Source organism: Balaenoptera musculus, chromosome 3, assembly GCF_009873245.2.
Source record: "Balaenoptera musculus isolate JJ_BM4_2016_0621 chromosome 3, mBalMus1.pri.v3, whole genome shotgun sequence".
NCBI classification, from domain to species: domain Eukaryota; kingdom Metazoa; phylum Chordata; class Mammalia; order Artiodactyla; family Balaenopteridae; genus Balaenoptera; species Balaenoptera musculus.
In genome coordinates, this window is record NC_045787.1 from 94,157,853 (window position 1) to 94,181,073 (window position 23,221).

A 23,221-nucleotide genomic window follows, 5' to 3' on the forward strand; every position below is an offset into this window, starting at 1 on the left:
GTTACTTGGTATAATAATTTGGAAAAATGATTTGGAAAAATGAACACATTTTATTTAAGAAATTTAATAAATGATTTTGGAGGATTTATTTGACTAGGTTGATGAATAAAATATTTAGATAAGAAATATTTGTCAAAGGACCTTTTGTCATACTATTTCTTCGTACTGAGCTGTTCTTCTGCATCCCTTCTTTATATCTAAATTCAGTTCATTGTTTAAGTTCATTGTTCTGTTCAAATCACGTCTCCTCCCACTGCAGCCTTGACCCCTTATACTTGCAGTCCTCCCCTTAGTTGGGTTCCTTTTATGCTTGGCTCATCATGGTAGAGCACACTGTTCATCTTTTCATTATTTCATGTATGTCAGTTGTGTCTCCTTCACTAGGTTTTGAATTTGTGTGGGGCCAGGATCACATTTTCTGTGCATCTTATGTAAATGCAGCACATTGCTGGGCTAAAAATAAATTCTTTTTTTTTAACATCTTTATTGGAGTGTAATTGCTTTACAATGTTGTGTTAGTTTCTGCTGTATAACAAAGTGAATCAGCTATATGTATACATATGTCACCATATCCCCTCCCTCTTGCGTCTCCCTCCCAACCTCCCTATCCCACCCCTCTAGGTGGTCACAAAGCACCCAGCTGATCTCCCTGTGCTATGCGGCTGCTTCCCACTAGCTGTTTTACATTTGGTAGTGTGTACATGTCATTGCCACTCTCTCACTTCATCCCAGCTTACCCTTCCCCCTCCCCGTGTCCTCAAGTCCATTCTCTATGTCTGCGTCTTTATTCCTGTCCTGCCCCTAGTTCATCAGAACCTTTTTTTTTTTTTAGATTCCATATGTAAGTGTTAGCATACCGTATTTGTTTTTCTCTTTCTGACTTACTTCACTCTGTATGACAGACTCTAGGTCCATCCACCTCACTACAAATAACTCAATTTCGTTTCTTTTTATGGCTGAGTAATATTCCATTGTATATATGTGCCACATCTTCTTTATCCATTCATCTGTCGATGGACACTTAGGTTGCTTCCATGTCCTGGCTACTGTAAATAGAGCTGCAATGAACATTGTGGTACATGACTCTTTTTGAATTATGGTTTTCTCAGGGTATATGCCCAGTAGTGGGACTGCTGGGTCATATGGTAGTTCTATTTTTAATTTTTTAAGGAACCTCCATGCTGTTCTCCATAGTGGCTATAAAAATAGATTCTTAATAAATTCCTGTTGTTTATTTCACAGTAAACAATACTGTAGCTTCCTGGGCATTCTAGTGAATAGATACCGTTAGGAGGACAAGCTGCTGGGCATCTACTACATGCAGCCTTATACAGATTACAGATCATAAAGATGATTATGGTTCCTATCCTTGGTGAACCTTCAGTAGAAGAAAAGGATAACTGAACAGGGCAGAGCAGCCTGGGGTTTATGAGAAAGTTTTTTCAGAATAATGTAAAAAACAACAGGTATCACCGTGAAAAAAGTTTTCAATTTTTTATTATATATTACCTAGGAAGTTGGTAGATGAACGTGGTTTTGAGAAAGTGTTTCTTGGAAAAATTTTGATAGTTGGGAAACAAAACCACTGTGTATGTATTTGAAATAATGAAGTGAAATAAGGAAATGAACTTTTAATTAGGATACCATTTACATAGCCAAAGCAAAGAAGTTTTTCTGTTAAGTGGATTTAGTATTACTTAAACCACAGGCAAAAATGAAGCAGTTTAGCTTGAAAAATTTAGACCATTTAATTCTGAATCTTCCAGCCCTTGGTTGAGTATATTATTATTTGTAAAATAATAATAAAAATCTCTGCAACAGAAATATGAAATTTTTTAAATTTAAATCATTTAAAATAATGTTGTATTTGATTACAGTTCAAGGTCTCTGCATGAACATTTGGGATATATGTAATTTTTTTTTTCCTCTTTAATAGGCAGTATATTACAACGTGAAGCCAGCAGCTTTGCAGCAGCAGTTAGAGAACATTCATCTTAGACAAGACAAAGCAGAAGCATTTGTCAATGCTTGGTCTTCTATGGGTCAAGAAACAATTGAAAAATTCAGGCAGAGGATTCTTGCACCCCACAAGGTATAGGATATACTACTCAAAAGATATTTTTCGATATGTATGTATTGCATAAATTATTATATCTGAAAAGTTCCGCTCTCTTCTTCTATTTTCTGGAAATATTTGTGATTGGTGTTATTTTGCATTTTCAGCAGCATTATATGAGCGTTCCAGTAGTTCCAAATCCTTGTCAACACTTGGTATTGTCAGTTGTTTGTATTAAAGCTATTCTGTTAGGTTTTGTAATGATATCTTGTGTTTTTAATTTACATTTCCCTAATAACAGATTATGATGATTATCTTTTTATGTACTTACTTGCCATCCATATGTCTCCTTTGGTGAAGTGTCTGTTCAGATCTTTTGTCTGACTGTATTTCCACACTGTGACAGATAAAGAATTATAGTAATATAAATATAAAGGACAATTACAGGTGTAAATCCCAGCATATAGAAATGCATGGGTTTTGTTTTTGTTTTTGTTTTTTGGTTGTTACAATTTGTAGAAGGTGTTTGTTTTCTTTCTGTTGAGTTTTGTGAATCTTTGAGTCCTTTGTCAGATATGTGATTTGCAGGTATTTTCTCTTAGTCTGTAGCTTTCCGTTTTAGTTTCTAACAGTGTCTTTTGCAAAGTATATCCTTTAAAATCTGATCAAGTTTGGTTTATCATTTTTTTCTTTTATTGATACTGCCTTTGGTTTTGTATCTTAAGAATTTGTAGCTTAATGCAATGTCACAAACTTTTGTTTACTTCTAAGTGTTTTATAGTTTGTGTTTTACATTTAAGTCTAACATCCAGTTTGGGTTAATTTTATATAAGCCATGAGGTACAGGTCCAAGTTCTTTTTGTTTTTCTGATATGGACGTTCATTTGTTTCAGCATAATTATTGATAACATCCTTTTGTTATTGAATTGCCTTAGTCCCTTTGTCAAAAATCGTTTTGACATATTTGTGTATCTCTTTCTGGACTCTCTTTTTGGTTTCATTTATCTATTTGTCTATCTTTATGCCAATATCATGCTGCTTTAATTACTGTAGCTTTGTAGTAAGTCTTAAAATCAAGTATTGTTAATCTGCTGACTGTTCTTTTTAATAATTGTTTTGGCTATTCTAACTTCTTTACCTTTTAATACAAATTTGAAAACCAGGTTTTTTAATATCTGCAAAAAATTCTCTGGAATTTTGATTGAGATTTTATGTAATTTATAGTTCACTTTGTAGAGAAATGACTTCTTAACAGTATTGAGTATATCTCCATTTATTTAGGTCTTGTTTGATTTCTTATATCAGTGTTTTTCATTTTTCAGCATATTTTGTTAGATTTGAACACTCTTAACCTAAGTTTCTTTTTTTATAGTTGTTGTAAATGGTACTGGTTTTAAAATTTTGGTTTCTAGTTGTTTATTGCTAGTATATAGAAACACAATTGATTTTTTTTTTTATTTTATTTATTTATTTATTTATTTATTTATATATATTTTATTTTTGGCTGTGTTGGGTCTTCGTTTCTGTGCGAGGGCTTTCTTCAGTTGCGGAGAGCGGGGGCCACTCTTCATCGCGGTGCGCGGGCCTCTCACCGTCGCGGCCTCTCCCGTTGCGGAGCACAGGCTCCAGACGCGCAGGCTCAGTAGTTGTGGCACACGGGCTTAGTCGCTCCGCGGCATGTGGGATCTTCCCAGACCAGGGCTCGAACCCATGTCCCCTGCATTGGCAGGCAGATTCTTAACCACTGTGCCACCAGGGAAGCCCACACAATTGATTTTTATATATTGATACTGTATTCAAGACCTTGGTAAACTCACTAATTAGTTATAGCAGTTTTTTTGGTGGTTTTCCTTGTGATTTTCTTTGTAGAAAGTCAGATTGTTCATGAATATAGAGATAGTTTTATTTCTTCCTTTTCAGTTTGTTCAGCTTTTGTTTTTCATGCCTTACTGTACTGACTAGGACTTCTAATATGATGTTGAATAAGATTGGTAAGTTTGAACATCATGCTTTGTTCCCAGTTTTAGAGAGGAAGCATTCAGTCTCTCATCATTAAGTAAGATGCTAGGGACTTCCCTGGTGGTCCAGTGGTTAAGACTCCTTGCTTCCACGGCAGGGGCACAGGTTCAATCCCTGGTCAGGGAACTAAGATCCTGCATGCTGCGCGGTACGGCAAAAAAAATAAAAAAGAGAGTAGGATGGTGGTTACCAGGGGCTGGGGCTGGGGTAGGGAAATGGAGGCAATGTTGTTCAAAGAATACAAATTTCCACTTATAAGATGAATAAATTCTGGGGATCTAATGTATAAAATAGAAACAAAAAGATGCTAGCTGTGGGTTTCCAGAAAATGCCCCTGTATTGTTTTCATTTCTCTCTTTTTTTTTAAACTCTACATTCTGAGATCTCTCAAGTGTCTTCCACATCACAGCTTCATTTTTCATTTTAATTTCTGCTTTTTCCTGTATCCTGTACAGATTTTAAGTTTTCCATTTGTTTATCCCTAAAATTTTTTTAACCATCGTCATTTAAAAAGAAAAAATCTCCACTTGCCTTTGAATATTTGCCTATTTTTTATATTTATATAATTTTCTTGGTTTTTTTTTTCTTGCATTTATATAAGTACAGTATACTTGTATAGTTAAAAATATTTCTTTTTTCACCTCTAATAGTAAGTCATTTTTTATTGTTTTCTGGATGATTGTTTGTTGCTTTTTTAAAAGTAATATTTCTGGGGCTTCCCTGGTGGCGCAGTGGTTAAGAGTCCGCCTGCCAATGCAGGGGACACGGGTTCAAGCCCTGGTCCGGGAAGATCCCACATGCCGCAGAGCAGCTAGGCCCATGCACCACAACTACTGAGCCTGCGCTCTAGAGCCTGCGAGCCACAACTACTGAGCCTACACGCCACAACTACTGAAGCCCGTGTGCCTAGAGCCCGTGCTCCGCAACAAGAGAAGCTACCGCAATGAGAAGCCCGTGCACTGAACGAAGAGTAGTCCCCACTCGCCACAACTAGAGAAAACCCGCGCATTGCGGTGAGGACCCAATGCAGCCAAAAAAAAAAAAAAAAAGTAATATTTCTTCCTTATGTTGTATTACATTAACTTCTGTTTAAGAAGTAGTTTGATCAGTTGTCATATAAAATATGCAAAAAAGTAGTTGGATATGATTAATTGGTCCCTACGACATTGGTCCCTTAAGAATGTAGGAAATTATCTTTTGCCAATACAGAGTATATGAGAGGGTAGCTAATACATTTTTTAATACCTTAAATGCTAATTAAGATCATATAATAATAGCAAACATTTCTTGTGTTTACAGTGGGTCAAAAACTCTACTAAGTGCATTATATCTTGTAAAATCCATTAATAGTTCTAGTTTATATGTAAAATTAAACTGAGGCTTAGAGAGATTAAATAATTGGTCCATGGTCACGCAGATATATAAGTGGTAGAGTTGGGATTTGACAAAGTAGTTACACTCCTAAGCCACTGTGCTATATTACCACCTAAATGTTAGCAGCAAAATTTTTCTGTGTCAGGCATTATGCAGGGTGGTTTACATAGTTTGTGTGTGTGTGTGTATACGTGTGTGTGTTTTATATATTTGAAAAAGAAATAAAACTTTCAAAAGTGTACCTTTACCGTGTTAACCCAAGTGGTCCATGGTGAAGGTGAGGTGGGAATCAGATTGGGCTCTCTCTCTCTCTCTTTTTGTTTTTTCAATTTTGTTTATTTATTTTTGGTTGCATTGGGTCTTCGTTGCTACGTGCAGGCTTTCTCTAGTTGTGGTGAGTCGGGGCTACTCTTCGCTGCAGTGTGTGGGCTTCTCATTGCGGTGGCTTCTCGTTGCAGAGCATGGGGTCTAGGTGTGTGGGCTTCAGTAGTTGTGGCACGCAGGCTCAGTAGTTGTGGCACACGGGCTCTAGAGCGCAGGCTCAGTAGTTGTGGCACACGGGCTTTAATTGCTCTGCGGCATGTGGGATCTTCCCAGACCAGGGCTCGAACCCGTGTCCCCTGCATTGGCAGGTGGATTCTCAACCGCTGCACCACCAGGGAAGTCCGAGATTGGTCTCTCTCTTAATTAAGCCTTGTTCCTTTTATGTCATGGTACCTCTGGCAGCTATAATGTTATCTTCCTTTTTTGCCCTGATGACTGTTAAGATATGGCGACTAAAATAGCTGTGGATGAAAATAGAGCATGTCATTTAAATTGTAACGAAAATATATGGCAGTGATTTATTATATAATGAACAAAAGTTGTATTTGCAGTGACTGTTTTACAGTCATTTAGAGGTTCACATAAACTGTGTGGTGCTTGCAGTGGAACATCTGTGTAAGTAATTCTGAATTCACAGAGAGTCAGATTCAATTAAATAACAAGTTAAAAAATCAAAAGGAACTTATTTTTAATTCAGTTTTTAAAAACACCTCTTTTCATCTTCTATTATTTCAATCTAATAAGTGAGAGGCAGATTGAAAATTGATTGGATAGCTTTTTACAGGATACGATTGAAGGGATTTAAAAATTTTATCCCATCTCACTTTTTTTTTTTTTTTAAATACACTTTATCTTAACCTCTTTGGACACTGTAATGTTACCACTGCTTATTAGAATTGGTAGTCTTCCCTCTTTTATCAGTGTTGACTATGTTAGCAGTGTCCTTCTAACAGGGTTTTCTGTTTGATTTTTGTTAAAATGCCTGTGTGGTTACAACATTTATTAAATTATGAATACCCTTTCAGACAGAACTTGAATACTATGTTTAATTTTACTCCTAAAATTCTGGTTAGAGTTCCTTTATGTATTTTCCTGCTCTACAAAATGTAAAAACTTACATGTTAAATATTACTGACATATTGATACATCTCTTTTTTTCTGAGACCTTAAGGAAGAGAATTGTGTTTTTTTATATGATATTTTTTCTAAAATATTTTTACATTTGAAGCTCACCCTATTCCTCAGTAACAGGTATGATTATGAGAAATATACGTAAGGCTTTTCTTTAGCACTCTATGAGTCGCCTGCTCTTTAAAGGCTACTGATTCCTTTTCTCAGTATGCACTTGTATGTTTGTTAGGGAGATTTTAAAGATAAATGTGACAGTTGTATTTGTTTTGAATGCTCAAAATGTGTGTACTGTGATTTCGTCCTGTTAAGAGTGTTCTTAATTTTACCAGTTACATAGCAAATTTATTATTTCATTATGTAGTGAAAATTCATCATGTCTCATATGTTCTTGAGAAACCTGCATTTAAAAATGGATGGCTACTGGCCAGGACCAGAGGGGACTCACTCTCTAGACTCTCAGCATCTCTTAATTCCCTAGCTAATGTGGTGATGGATAATAGACTGGTCTTGGATTATCTCCTAGCTGAGCAGGTTGCAACAATTTGACATAAACATGATGGTCATACAGGGACTCCAGCCACTGCTTACTGCTGAGGCCTCTATGGAAATCTTGGGACCCCTTGACCAGAACGGAGGAAAGTTTCATTCCCAGGGTCAGACAAGGGAAGACTGCCCCTGCCAGCTTGAAGAAGTTACAGAAGAATGAGACTTTTGGCCCTGAATAACCCCAAAAGATTTTGGGAAGGAACTCTTTCAGGGTGGAATTGAGGCAGGAGAGACAGGGCTGGACCCAAGGACAGCCTCCTCATACACAGACTTTAGGCAACAGGCAAAGCCACCTCTCCTTGTTCTGCACTTAATGAGACTATGAAGCATGGAGGAATGGCCATCAGCAACAAGAACATAAATTAAACCTTGATTAAACTTCGTGATACCTAAACAGAGAACCCTAACCAGAAAACCCGCAGAGCTAGAGCTTGGCGGAGCATGAGCAGTAAAAATGCACAGGCTGTGGGTGGCTGCTATACAACCTTCCACACGTGGCGCTAAGGAAAAATTTAAGGGAACACAGCTTTCAGAAGTGCTGTGGCTTTAAAAGACCAATGCGCAAGAGAAGCTGATGTAACCAGATGCAATCAAGATCCCACCCCAGGGACTTCCCTGGTGGCGCAGTGGTTAAGAATCCTTCTGCCAATGCAGGGGACACGGGTTCGAGCCCTGGTCCGGGAAGATCCCACATGCCACGGAGCAACTAAGCCTGTGCTCCACAACTGCTGAGCCTGCACTCCAGAGCCTGCAAGCCACAACTACTGAGCCCATGCGCCGCAACTACTGAAGCCGCGTGCCTAGAGCCGGTACTCCACAAGAGAAGCCACTGCAACGAGAAGCCCGAGAACAGCAACGAAGGCCCAATGCAGCCAAAAATAAAAAATAAAATTTTTTTTAAAAAGCAAATATTGAAAGAAAAAAGATCCCACCCCATCCTTCCAACAATGAATATTCCGCCCCTAATCAAAGAAACCTGCATCCATTCAAGGAATTAAAATGAAATTAAAAGGGGGGGGCGGTGGTCACAAAACTCAAAAAAAAAAAAAAAAAAATGGATGGCTAACATTCTTAAGATAATAATGTTCCTAAACAGTCTTTTAAAAAAATCCTCTTTAAGCCATTATAATAAGATTTACTTTATTGTTAAGTGTAACAACTAATTGTTTGCTTCATTAATTGTTAAATATCTGTCTTTTATATGTAATATAAGAAATTTAGATTTGACATTTTTAAAACTTAGTGTATTCTTTTGTTTTATTATTTTCTCTTATATTCTTATTTCATTTCTTTTGGAATTCTAAGGATGGATGAATGGCTTTATTATAAAGAGAACAGAAAAAGCACACTTCATATAGCTAAATCTAAATACGTTAACTATGAATACATATCTGAGTGCTTTTCCAAGATTTAAACGCTTCTTAACATTATCATCTGCATTTATAGGAGAGGTATTTTGTTATAATTACATCCATATACAAGTCAAATTTCTGCCTCATTTGTTACGTTAGTTGTTGGCATGTTAAGAATCAAGTGAAAGCCATAGTTTTTCCATGTGCTGGAATTGACTGAATGTAAATGTTTGTGAGGTTTAAATGCTGCTATATTCATTTACTGTTTTTTTATTGAAATATAATTTACCTGCAGAAAACGCAGAGATTTTAAGTGTGTTCAGTTTGATGAATTTCAGAAATTATATATACCCATTTAATCATTCTCCTTAACACAATAGAGAAAATTTTCATTACCTGGAAAGTGCCCAGTTTTAATTCCCTCCACCTTCATACTCAGATTTCCATCACTGTAGGTTGTTTTTTTTCTGTTCTTAGACTGAATATAAATGAACTCAAATAAATGTGTCTGTCTACTGTCTCTCAACATGTTTTTTGGGATTCATTCATGTTGTTACTTGTGTCAGCAATTCTTTTGTTGCTGAGTAATATTTCCTTGTATGAAAATAACACAATTTGTTTATCTGTACTCCTCTTGATAGACTTTTGGGTTGTTTCCAGTTTCTGGCTATTATGAATAAGACTGCTATTGACATTTGTGTACAAGTCTTTTTGTGGACATATGTTTTTATTTCCCTTGAGTAAATGTCTAGCAATGGGATTGCTGACCCCTTAAGCTAAATCTGAGGCTTTGTATTTGAGTTTTAGCCAGTCCGTGGCTGCACAGTTTGGGAAAAAGTCATATAAATGTAAAAAGTTATAGAATTGTGAATCTGTCACCTTGTGTGGTTCCCTTCTTTTATGAATCTGTCACCTTGTGTGGATCCCTTCCCTTTAACTTCTTTCTGCTTTTAGTCATTCTCCAATGCCTTCAAATCACTGTTTTTAAAATATTTTGTTTAGAAGTTATACTTTTTATTTGCAAGGGAAGTTGATGTGATATAAACTCCTTCCTACCATTATCAGATTAGGAACTCTAAAACTGCTTCTTTTAAATTGTAAGTCTTATTCTGTCCCAGCTCTGCTCCAGATCCACCAAAGTCTTTCCGTGTTGTTTAATTCTTTCTTTCTTTCTTTCTTTCTTTCTTTCTTTCTTTCTTTCTTTCTTTCTTTCTTTCTTTCTTTCTTTCTTTCTTTATTTTTGGCTGTGTTGGGTCTTCGTTTCTGTGCGAGGGCTTTCTCTGGTTGCGGCGAGCAGGGGCCACTCTTCATCGCGGTGTGCGGGCCTCTCACTATCACGGCCTCTCTTGTTGCGGAGCACAGGCTCCAGACGCACAGGCTCAGTAGTTGTGGCTCACGGGCCCAGTTGCTCCGCGGCATGTGGGATCTTCCCAGACCAGGGCTCGAACCCGTGTCCCCTGCATTGGCAGGCAGATTCTCAACCACTGCGCCACCAGGGAAGCCCCTTCTGTGTTGTTTATAATGGAAGTCAAAGTTCTTACAATTGCCTTTAAGACCCTACATGATCAGTGACCCCTTTTGATCCACTATCTTGTTGACATCCACCTGGCTCACTTTGGATAATTCTAGTCTCTTTACCTCAGAAGCTCTTGGTTGTTCATGTGGTTGGTTGGCTTCCTTATCTTTTTCAGCTCTTTGCGCAAATATCACACGTATCAGTGAGCCTTGCCGTAATCATCATAGTGAGAAGTGCTTCCACCTGTATGGTACATTCTTACTTCATTTTTTTCTATAATACTTATTATTCTTATCTGGCTCTCTATGTATTCTACGTGTTCATTTTTTTTAATTGTCTGTCTCTACTACTAAACTATAAACTCCACAAGGGTAGGAATTTTTGTCTGTTTTGTTCACTACTGTATTTTCACTACTTTACATGGCCCTTGGTAGATAGTGGGTCCTCAAAAAATAGTTGTTGATTAAATAAATGCACAATATCCCTGCTTTACTAATTGTGCTATTTTGAGGTTCAGTTTATAAGGTTTTCTTATAAAGAGGGATATTTGTGTTCATTGGTGGAGGAAAGAAAAGTAAAGAGAGGAGGGTATGGATTATATTTTGTATTTCCTAGTGTTCTTTTGTGTTTTCGTTTTGGTTGTACTTTAAGCCTTTTGTGGTTCATTTATTTCACGACTCTTGAGTTTTGCTGGAATACTAGATTCAGTCATTTACATTTTTCCTCTTTAAAAGTGGGAATATGTATAATAAGAATTGCTTTAGTTTGAAATGGAAATTCTCCAGGGAAAAAAGGTGATGTCATTAGCTGTTGATGCAGCAATCAATTTAAAGAACTTTAGATCTAAGAGACCTTTAATCAGTCTAATTTGAAATAGAAATGTATTCTCTGCTTTATAAATAATTGACTAAAACCAGACCATTAACAAATTAAATAAAGATTTTACTAATGCCAAAGAACTGTGCTGTTAGCAAAATTACTCTTACGTCATAGTCGTCAAAGATGTGCACTTGCTAAATAGAATTGATGTACTTTTTCAGAGTGTTGCCAACTGTGAGAGCATTGGTTGAATGACATTTCGATGTCCTCAAACTTGTACTATGGCCTTCATATATTCATGGTATGCAGAGGTGGCAAGCAGTCTGAAGGATGATTCATTGATGTTTTCCCTCATCACTTTATAACTTGGATATGAAGACCAATTAGGTATTTTGGCCAAACCTGTGGGTCAAGGAGTATAATTTTAAGTTTCATGCCACCCTGGCAGTGACACTAGGTTGACTTTTGTGGCATCTAAACTTGAGGGTATAGGTTAGAGAGTATCCCTAAGTTGTGATATTTGTAATAAAGCATTTATACCTCTTGTAATGTGGATACTGTATTGCATAATAGTCATCTCCAAGATCCTGACCTTGTCTTCGTATACTTATAGATGTCACAGTATAGAATTCTTTCTCTGGGAGGCAAGTAGTAGTGTGGCTTGTTCCTTTGAGACTTACTGCCTCCTGTTCTTGCCCATGACTAGAGGATGGCAAAGAGGTTGAAGATGTTCTCTCATCGCACCTATACATTCCTCTGTTACAGCCTTTAATATATTGTATCTTTTAAAAAATAGCATTATTAAATTATCATTTACGTAGTGTAATCTGTATCCTTTTAATTGCACTGTTTGGTGAATTTTGATAGCGTTGTATCTGTGAGATCATGGTCATAATCAAAATACAGAGCATTTTCATTGTGCTAAAAAGTTTCCTCATGCCCCCTGGCAGTTCTTTCCTCCCTAAACCCTGGCTGCAGGAAACCACTGATCTGCTTTGTGTCACTATAGATTGTGTTTAGTAGGATTTTATATAAATGGAATCATACACGTGTACTTTCCTCTGGCTTCTTCCACTGAGTATGATTTTGAGGTTCATCCATGTTGTTTAATTGTTTTTTATTGTGGGTTGGTATTCTTTTTTATTGCGGGGTGGTATTCTATCATACGGATGTGTCACAGTTTGTTTATCCATTCACTTGTTGATGGATAGTGGGGCTCTTTCCAGCTTTGGGCAATTTTGAATAAATCTGTTAGCATTCATGTACACATCTTTTTATGGACATATATTTTCATTTCTCTTGAGTAACTTCTTAGGGGTGGATTGACTGGGTTGTAGGGTCAGTGTATATTAACTATATGAGAAACTGCCAAACAGTTTTCCAAAGTGGTTATACTATTTTACCTTCCAACCAGCAGTTTCTTCATATCCTGGCCAACACTTGGTGCTGCCATTCTTTAAAGTTTTAGCCGTTCTAATGGGTATAAGGATGTTGAACATAAGGATTTTGAATATCTTTTTATATGTTTATTGGCCATTTGTTTATCTTCTTTTGTGAATTATCTGTTCCAATCTTCGCCCTTTTTGTATAGATTTCATTTTCTTTTTCTTTTCTTTTTAAATTTATTTTTCTTTTAACATCTTTATTGGAGTATAATTGCTTTACAGTGGGGTAGATTTCATTTTCTTATTGTGATAAGAATTCTTTATATAGTTTGGGTACAAGTCCTTTGTCAGGTATATGTATTGTGAATATTTTATTAGTCCGTGGTTTGCCTTTTTCTTAATGGTGACTTTTAAAGAAGAGAATTTTTTATTTTGATGAAGTCTAGTTTATAATTGTTTTCTTTTATGGTTCATACTTTTATGGCTCTCTCTAAAATCTTTGCCTAGCCTAAGATCACAAAGATTTCCTTTTATGTTTTCTTCTGGAAGTTTGATGATTTTAGCACTTACATTTAGGTCTGTGATCCATTTTGAGTTCATTTTTGTGTTTGGTGTTAGATAGAGGTTGTTTTTTGTTTCCATGTACATATCTAGTTGTTCCAGCATCATTTACCTTGGTACCTTCGTTAGAAGTCAATTGATGGGTCTTTATGTCTATCCTTTGCCAATGCCACATTGTCTTTATTGCTGTAGTTTTATATTCTTCAAGTTAGGTAATATAGCTCCTCCAACTCTTTAAAAAAATTGGTTTGACACTTTTAGGTCATTTGCCTTTCCATTTAAATTTTAGAATCAACTTGTCAGTTTCTGTTAAAAAATTCCTGCTGGGGATTTAATTAGATTGTCCTAAATTCTATAGATCATTTTTGGAAGAACTGACACCTTAATAATATTGAATCTTTAAATTCTTGAGCATGGTATGTCTCTCCATTTATTGATATCTTCTTTAATTTATTCCAGTAATGTTTGTAGTTTTTCCAGTGACGAGGATTTGCACAAATTTTGTTATCCTTATGCTATAGACTGAATGTTTGTGTCTCTTCAAGATTTGTATGTTGAAACCTCACCCCCATGGTGATGATATTAGGAGGTAGGACCGTTAGGGGGTGATTAGGTAATAAGGAAAGAACCCTAATGAATGGGATTAGTGCCCTTATAAAGAGGCCCTAGAGAACTCCCTTGCCTCCTTCTGCCACATGAGGATACAAGAAGTCTGCAGTCTGAAAGAGGGCCCTCACTCAACCTTGCTGGCACCCTTATCTCAGACTTCCAGTCTCCACAACTGTGAGAAATAAATGTTGTTATTATTAAGCTGTGCAGTCTGTGGTATTTTGTTTTAGTGGCCTGAACAGACTAAGACTGTGTATTTGCATGATTTTGGTTGCTACTATAAATGGAATTGCATTTTTAATATTTTCCAATTGTTTGTTTCCAGTATATTGAAAACTATTGATGTTTCATATTAATCTTTTGCCATAACTTTCTTAAAATTGGCCATTAGTTTTAGTAGCTTTTTTGCAGTTACTTAGGATTTTCTACATATGTGTTATATCAAAATGACTTTTGTATATGTTTGTCTTCATCACTAGACTTGAAGCTCTTGGGACAGAGATTGTAAGTTTATTGATTTTTATGTCCCCAGCATCTATGATGGTACAAAAGTCAGGTCCATGCTCTGGTTTTTCTCCTTTCTGGCTGCTTCTTTTAGTCAGTCATATTTGCTACTTTCTTCTCATTTCCATAACCTCTAAATTTTGTATTGTGCCAGGAGTCAGTCCCTGATCCTCTTCTTTTTTCTTTTGTACTTCCCTGGCAATCACATCTAGGCTTCTGGGTTTAAAAACTATTTTCTAATAAAACATTTTTTCTCTAGCCTACTTGATAGTTTCATTGGATATAGAATAGGCATCTCAAGCTTAACATTAAAAAAATAAACTGATCTTTGGATCATTCCTCTTGAAACTGTTCCTGTAGTTTTCTCATCTCAGTTAATGGTAAACTTGTTTTTGTTTGTTTGTTTGTTTTTGTTTTTTTCATTTGCAGAGGCCAGTCTTTATATCATTGTGCCATTATTATTTAAAAATGGGTAGAAGACTAGGATGAAAGTCTGATTCTACTGATAAGAAGTGTAGGTTTCATCAGCATACAACTTGTGGTATTTACGTAAAGATGGGAATCATTAGTGTCCTGAAAGCAACAGGCTTTTTCTCAAATTATATCCTTGTTGAGTTAAGGCTGATATCTATTGTATATAATAGTTAAGAAAACCACATATATAAAATGCCGGAAATTGAAGATTTTTCTTAATGCCAAGGTATTATTTTTAGCCATTTAGGACTGGAATTTATTATTTTTTGAGTTTTAGATATTCCTCTAGTTAGGACAAAAGTAGGGAACCACTTGCATTCCTTCTGTTAAATTACTTGGTAATTTAATCACCATTTATAATTTTATTATATTTGCAGATTTGTTCTAAGTCCCAAACAAATAGCTTTTTTAGAATCTGATTTTGTAAATTGGGCACTGCCAGCTTAAAAATGGGGAATAAAATTTGGCATCTCCCGGAGGGCATCCAAATGACAGCCTGTTGAAATTTTTGCTGATTTGATTAATGAACCTATTTGAGCAGATTATAAATACCTTCTTCATTTCTTCTACAGCATTTTCTTTCCAAAGGAAAAAGGTGAAAATTTGAGGTATAATCATCAGTGCCTCTATTGTTCACTGGTACATAGAATGTTTCCAATTCATTCATTCACTGTTCATTTCAAATCGAACTTTCTCCACTTAAATTTAGTATCCATTGATGATTTTTACTTGCATCAATTTCTGTAACTTTTGATTTTGATATAATTTCAAACTTAGAGAAAAGTGGGAATAATAGCATAAGGAATCTTCATATACTCTTTACTCCTATTCACCAGTTGTTTACATTTTTCATATTTAATCTCTAGAATGGGGATAATAAGAGTACCTATCTCAAGTAGTGTTGGTATTGTCTCCTAGTTTCACTGTAAATATTTTGTTAGTTTTGTTTTTCTTACTACTCTGTGTAACTGTAAAGTATTTTTAAAAATAATTCTAGTTATCCTATATTCCCTCTTCATTTAAGTTTTCTGAATACTGATCTTTTTCTGTGAAATTTTATGTGTGGGTGTGTGTATGTGCGTATACCTACATATGAGTTTAGTGATTTTTTATTTTTAATTTTTATATTACTCTTTCATGTGGGCATGGGACAAATATTTTTAAATCACAAAATTCAATAGAAGAGGCTCTAGAATTTAAGAACGTCAACCAACGAACTCTTTTTAGTTATGATGGTTTTAAAAATTTACCTTTCCTTGTATTTTTTGATTTGTTTCAATTCAACAGATAGATATAGAGTGCCAACTATATTTAAAAGATACTATTAAAAAAAGAGGGCTTCCCTGGTGGCGCAGTGGTTGAGAATCTGCCTGCTAATGCAGGGGACACGGGTTCGAGCCCTGGTCTGGGAAAATCCCACATGCCGCGGAGCAACTGGGCCCGTGAGCCACAACTGCTGAGCCTGCGGGTCTGGAGCCTGTGCCCCGCAACGGGAGGGGCCGTGATAGTGAGAGGCCCGCGCACCGCGATGAAGAGTGGCCCCCGCTTGCCGCAACTAGAGAAAGCCCTCGCACGAAACGAAGACCCAACATGGCTAAAAATAAATAAATAAATAAATAAATAAATAAAGTAGCTATTAAAAAAAAAAATACTGTAGGAAACATTAGGCGACCCAAATGCCTTATATTTATAATGCTTTGTAGTTTCCAAAACAATTTGAATATGCATTTTCTTATTTGATATTACCAGTAACTCAGAAAAGTAGATAATTCACGTAGATTTATTTCCATTTTTTATGAGGAAATTGAGACCTTGAAAGATTGTGACTTAACTATCAGGGTCACCTAGCTAGTAAGTGACAGCGTAAGCATGAACTAAAGCATAAGCTTTAAGTTAGTGATCTCAATTCTCCCATTCCACCTCTGTGCAGTGACTGAGCATACATTAATTTATGCAGAGGTCTGACCTAGTGGGACCATATTTTAATTTATTCACTTAATATTTATCTTTGTCATTTATCTTAAGTACTTAAAGGACAGGGATAGGATTAGTTAAATGAGATCAAAACAGTGTCTTACAGGTCCATACAAATACCTAGAGGGTGCTTTTCAATTAAGACGGTGATGTGTGTCAAAATGCTTGGATATATGAGAGTAGTTATGACATGTTCTTTCCTGTTATATTGGAGGGTCTACTGCATGTGACTGTTGAAAAAGTAGTGGGCTGCTATTAGAGACTATGTTACTACTGCAATCAGTGTTAAAGATCAGTACATTACGTATCCTTACTTAACATGTACCATTAAATTGATTTTTTTACTTGTGGTATTATGGATTATGTCTTTGCAACATCTTCCCCCTTTTTACCCATAACCTCTAAAAGGTTCAGTGCCAGAAAGTACAGAATTGTATCTTTATTTTCTCATCACATCCTCTCTCGAATAGATAATACTTTCATTGCTCTCTTTCCAGTTTGGCTTTGAGTCACTGCTGTGATTCTAGCTGTTGAACAGTCTTTCAAGTTAGCAATTAGTATTCCAGTTAAGTAAAAATTGTTGTGAGGCTGCCATTCTTACCAGTGTAGCTAAGGTAGTTTTACTAAATCAATTACTAGAGTCATGTTGTCAGAGGTATATGACAATTACATGTCACAAAACTTCCCTAAATATTGATACTTTAGATTTATTGGAAATTAGATTTAAAACTTCATAGTTTTGAGGTTGGAGAAACCAATAATCTGTCCTGTTCAGTAAAGCCACATTTATGCTGCTTAATATTTTGAAACTTAAGCTGTTTTAGTCTGTCTTTACTGTTTTTGCCTTCCTGATTCAATTTTGCTGTTGTTAATTAATAAATTCAAAGAAAGTATTCTAATTAGTTTCTGTCATAACTGGGAACCATAGTAAGTTAGAATACTTTGGAAAGCATGATAACACCTGCTCACTAGTAGATATCAATTCTTTGCCTGGCTCTATTCCAGTCTCACTAACTGTGTCTAAATGTGTGAACCTCTTACCATCTGGGCACTTCAATTTCCCTTAAAAAAAAAAAAAAAGTTCTACCGTGTTCTACTTACTGCAAAGAGTTTTGAAAGATAATAGGAGGTCATTAAAGTACTTATCACCAGTATATGCTATTTACTGGTTAAAATTTATAGCTATTTAAAAAACATTGGCTTTAAAATATACTGGTTTTTGTTTTTGTTTTTTTTTGGCTGCACCGCGTGGTTTGTGGGATCCTAGTTCCCTGACCAGGGAGGGATCAACCTGGCCCTTGGCAGTGAGAGCGCGGAGTCCTAACCACTGGACGGCCAGGGAATTCCCTAAAATATACTGTTTTAAAATAGTAATTTACTATTTATAAACCATTGACTCCTTTAGTGTAGTTCATCGCTTAGTCTCAGAACTTTTATTTTTAGAACAGAGTGTATTTAAAGACCAGTTTTACTGTTGAATTTGACAGGCGTGGCACGTGGCCAATCTAATGAGCCCAAAGGGAGAGTGTACAGAGTGTGCAGGTTAAAGGAGCCCTGGAACTGACTTTCCACAAAGTCCAGGCTCTCCATGTTCATTCCTGCTGATTGGAGATTTGCTTAAAGTTGACTCTTTTCTTCCTTCTGTACCATCTGATTCCAATCTGTGCTTGTCTTTTGTAGCTGGAGACGGTTGGATGGCAGCTTAACCTTCAGATGGCTCACTCTGCCCAAGCAAAACTAAAATCTCCTCAAGCTGTGTTACAGCTAGGAGTGAGCAATGAGGATTCGAAGGTAAGAAAGGGTATCCCATTGAAAGGATGTATTTTGTTTACTAGGTCTTGTACTTTATTGTTAGCAAGGTCTTTGTTCTCTGAATTGAAGATTTAAACATAATTTAATTAAAATTAAAGAAAGATTAACAAAATGACAGATCTTTGTGACAAGTTTTGGTGTCAGATTTACATATCACTTTGTTATTTATTTGAAAAAACAGGTGGTCTTACAAGGTACTTTTCTTGCAAGAATATGTTATAATGTCTTCTTTTAAATTCTGCAGTGGAAAAAATTGGTAGTAGTCATATAAAATTATGAGTTTAATGTTTTAGATAATTGTGGATGTTTCTGGGTGTTTTGTGTTTTAAGCTGCATACATATGGCAAAGGGAATAATGTTGTCCAGCCAATGCCTGAAATATGAAGGTGACCTGAGTTCTGTTTGTGTATGTATAGTATGTCTGTGTGTGTATTTAAATCTCAGCTATTACAAAATAGAATTTTGGATTAGTTTTAAACTGCATGGTGATTTCTTCTTTAGTATTAATGTAAGAAAACTTGAACATGTTTTCAAAGGTCAAAGAGTTGCTATGGAATAGTTTTTACTACAGCATATTGAGAAATGTGTATTTCAGTTGTCATTGAATGCTATTTTTATATATTTTTTACTATAATTGAGTATCTTTAAGAGAGAGAGAGAAGGGGGAGTGACTTTTTTTCCTTAAATAAATGAGACTGTCTCATTTTAAGACAAATGAAATAGAGGTGAGAATGAGGTAGGAAGATCTGAAGGAGAAGAGATTACTGTGGCTGTATGTGATCAGAGAAGAATGGAAGAAATGTTATTATTTATAATGGGCATTGAAGGATGTGTATATTATTACTTCTTTGTTAGCACTTTCACTGTTTATTATGTCTTGTACATTTCTGTCTTCCATAAGAACTGGCATCAGTGCCTAGCTCAGGTTACATGTCTACAGAATTTTAGGCAATTGAATTGGATCTTAACATATATAATTTATTAATTTATTACAGTGTTTGCAAAGAATCATTTCATTTCACACATTTTCAACAGAAAAGAACATAAACTTAATGGTTAAGTGTCGAATTGACTGGTATATTATATATGCTCTGCAATTTAGTAGCGGTCTAACCTTGGGCAAGTGACTTAATCTTTATGAGTGTCAGTTTCTTCATCTGTGAAACAGGAATAATATTATCTGTCTCACAGGGCTTTTATGAAGATCAAATACTCAGTGTATGTAAAGTACATGATGCTCTATAAATGCTGGCTGCTGCCATCTTCATCATCATCAATAAAAGTTTTCTTGGGCTAATGAATAAATAAATCTCTTTGTTTTAAACCAAAGCTGCCACTAACTTTATTTCTTGATGAAATTAACCTTTTCCCTTTTCTTTCATTCTTTCTCCCTTTAATTTTTGATCATATTTTTCATATGTATGCTTCTGAGAATAGGGGAGGGAAAGGATAGCCTGGAAAGTCCTTTATTTTTTTTTCTCCCCATGAACTAGGGAAGGCCTTCCTTTAGGTTTAGGATAATAACCTGGAACTCAGTGGTGTGGACTGGGACGATTCCATGAGGGAAAACACACACCTGTATACACACATACGTATATGCGTTCTCCAGGTATACGTTCGCTGCTTTATTTCTCGTGACTATCATATGTTAAGTCTGAGTAGCTAAATGGAGTTTATGGCTTGGAAGGATACAATTTTGACTCTATATTTGATATACTTTAAGCATCATGACTTTGGCAGTGTGTAACTTTGGGATGGATGCTTGAGTCCTCCCAACTTCTTTATTATGTCTTCAAAACATGTCTCTGTGTCAGTTATATCTTTAGGCAGTAGGAATGAATGAGTAATGCTTCAAGTAAAAGAGTCATGTTTTTAATTCATATTATTCAGGAAGTCTATACAGATGTGAGATCCAACTCATTTGAGATATAGGTTTGAGTACATTTGTATTTTTCTGTCTGTTGCTATTTTAAAATTTTAGATGAACATTTGGTTACCCTTATGACTTGCAGAGCTAGAGAACCGTTTTCATTAACAGACACTTGGGAAGAGGCGCAGCAGCACACAAATGTAAAGGATATTTTCATTTCGTATGCAGACTTAAGTGACCCTCTTTCTCTGTGTTGCCTATCTCCCCTGTGGCATTTTGTGGATTTGGTCCCTATTTCTTATATATTGTAAGCAGCAGACATAATGGAATGTACAACCACGGTCAACCTGGTTAGAAACATGCCCTCTCCAAGTGACGTGTGCCCTAGCTATAAAGGAACAGTTATCTACCATACCTCTGTTCCCCTCAGTGAACTGCTGCTGGGAAGCTTTACTTTTTCTCCATGTTTTTATGATCTGGTATTCTATTCTTTGTACTCTTGTTATATCTGATTCCTTGATGTTAATTTTTACATAACTTCTTTTATTAAGGACCAAACACTACTCTTCCCCCAAACATTTGCTCTGTTCTGAAATGAGAATTCGGGAATTCTAGACAGGTTAGAATATTAGGTGAAAGGAACATGAGTATGGAACATGTTTTAAAAACCAAATTTGTTAAAGGAAGGGAGAAATTTTATTAAAAGGAAGATTAAAAGTTATCGCTGATTAGTTTATGATGCAGAGTATCATAAAGTACAAAGTTGTCATGCTTAAGAAATTGACATTTGTTTAAAACAGGAAACAGGTAAAATTCTTTCAAATGTATGTTTTACAGTGTAGTTATCCTGAAAGTACACATATATTAAAATAATTCTGAGAGGATTAGAGTCAGTGCAAATTGTAAGAGAATATTTTGATAGTATTTACAATACTTTTGAGCTGCTGAACTGAAAACTTACAGTAATTCGCTGAAAAGCGTGGTTTCTAAGAATCTCTTTCTTCTCATTCCCTTCCAACATACACATGAAAAGTGTAGCCTGCAGTGAAGTTTTAATTGCTGTCACTTTAGATAACATTGTTGTACTGGCCTCCTTTCTGTTAGAACATTTCTGTCTCGAGGCTTTCCTGTTTTGCTACTAATTTTATCATGAAAACTGGATGATTCTAGCTTTTCCTGTAGTATTTTGATAGATATTCTAGTTGTTTTCAGTTAATTTTCTTACTGTTTGTCTACTGCATTTAGCAAAGTAAGATTATCTTCCTGTTCCACACATACCTCAAAACAAGTTTTCTGAGTTTTTTGGCTTTTTTGTTTTTTTTGTTTTACTTCATTAGGGGGCAGTAGAGCTCTTTGCTTACCTAACCTCTGGCACTCACAGTGTTATTTGAAATAACATTCAAAATAATTTGTGAAGTCAGTAGTTGTGGGAAATGCTAAGTGTTTACATTTCTAATCTGTGTATAACAATAGAGTTCTCTTGTTTCCATCAACAAAATTAGTGCCTATTAATCAGATATGTACAGAACAAATAAATAAAATCATCCTGATTTCAATATTTGCTAATTTGTATATGATCATTTGCCAAAATGAAATTTATTAAAAAGCCTTCTACACTGTTGATTTTTTTTGTTACATTCTGCCACCTGTATTAACTTCTCTATGAGAAAAGAGAATACAATAATCCCAAAGATAGTTGAATGGCTGTGTTAGGTTAGAGCATAACTGGTTCCAGACTAGTCATAGAGACAGTTGAAATTTCTTTATTTATAGAGAATAGCAATTTTATATGTAACAGATTTGGTAATTTTGAATGGCATCAACACTTTAACTGAATATGCTAAAAACACTAAAATATTTGAATTTTACTACTAATCTTGCATTTTCCAAAGTAAATTTGCTGTTCAAGACAATCATATTTTGTAAATGCAGTGATTCTAAATTCTTTTTGTTCATCCTTTAAGAAAGGATCCTTGTGTTTCATTCTTTTTTTCTTCTTCTTTTGAAACAACTGGGATAAAGTCACCTTGACAAGAGAACTTTCTAAACATTTATCTAAGTGTTCCATTGGATTGTGCTCAGGTTGCAGAAGGGTAATTATGGTCTTGAGTGAACTTAGGACTTTTAATACCAATTTTTAAAATTAGAGGTCTTCATTCTTATTTTCAAAATGTATGACAAATTCTATTTAGATTGAGAAAAGGGGAAAAAAGCCTTTTTTAAATTGCTTACTCTATGTAGATATGGTATTACCTCCTTTGATATTTAAAACATCTCTTCCAGGTATGAATTCTTATTATTATCTGTATTTTATAGATAGATGGAGAAATGGAAACATGTAGTGGTTAGTTTATTTTCCTAGGTTATTCCTAACTAATAAACAGAGCTAGGATTTGAAGTCAGGCAATTTTATTTCAGAGACCTATGCTATATTTATTGCTAGGATACTGTATCATTTTGCTTATTTAATAACTTAGCAGTTATCCTGTAATATGTGTATATGTTTCAAGGTGTTGAAAGCTTTTCTAAAATGCAATGATTTTTTATTATTGTCTTCATAAAACTAAAATTACGTGGATTCTAAATTTCCTTTTCTTTTTCTTTGATTAAATTGAAACAATTTTACACTAAAGTCAATGAAAGACGCTAATATATTCTTTTATGTGGTAAGTAAAGTTGTATGTTTTGATGTTGTCTCAGTTCAATAGACACTGCATTTATTAACAGACCTTATTGTAAGGGCTATATGACATTGATGTTGATGTGTCGTGAACAAAGAAATAGGGTTGTATCATTAAAACACATCCTTAGCTGTATATATGACAGGTTTTTCAGTAAGAGAAAAACACATAATGCTGTCAAATCATGAACTCTTTGTATTAGAAATTTAAAGTA

The 23,221-nt window shown here is 35.3% G+C and overlaps 1 protein-coding gene across 6 annotated transcripts in view; it reads left to right on the forward strand.

The window, feature by feature from the left end:
• COMMD10 (COMM domain containing 10) overlaps positions 1-23,221 on the forward strand; it is a 178,323-nt gene that overhangs the window by 11,401 nt on the left and 143,701 nt on the right. For 5 of the 6 annotated variants that reach the window (XM_036847807.1, XM_036847808.1, XM_036847811.1 and 2 more), the window contains exons 4-5: positions 1,937-2,092; positions 18,325-18,435. In XM_036847807.1, the coding sequence (XP_036703702.1) occupies positions 1,937-2,092; positions 18,325-18,435 (267 nt within the window). Of the gene's footprint in view, positions 1-1,936; positions 2,093-18,324; positions 18,436-19,647; positions 22,130-23,221 lie in introns of those variants that run through there. The other variant, XM_036847809.1, reaches the window with a different exon arrangement.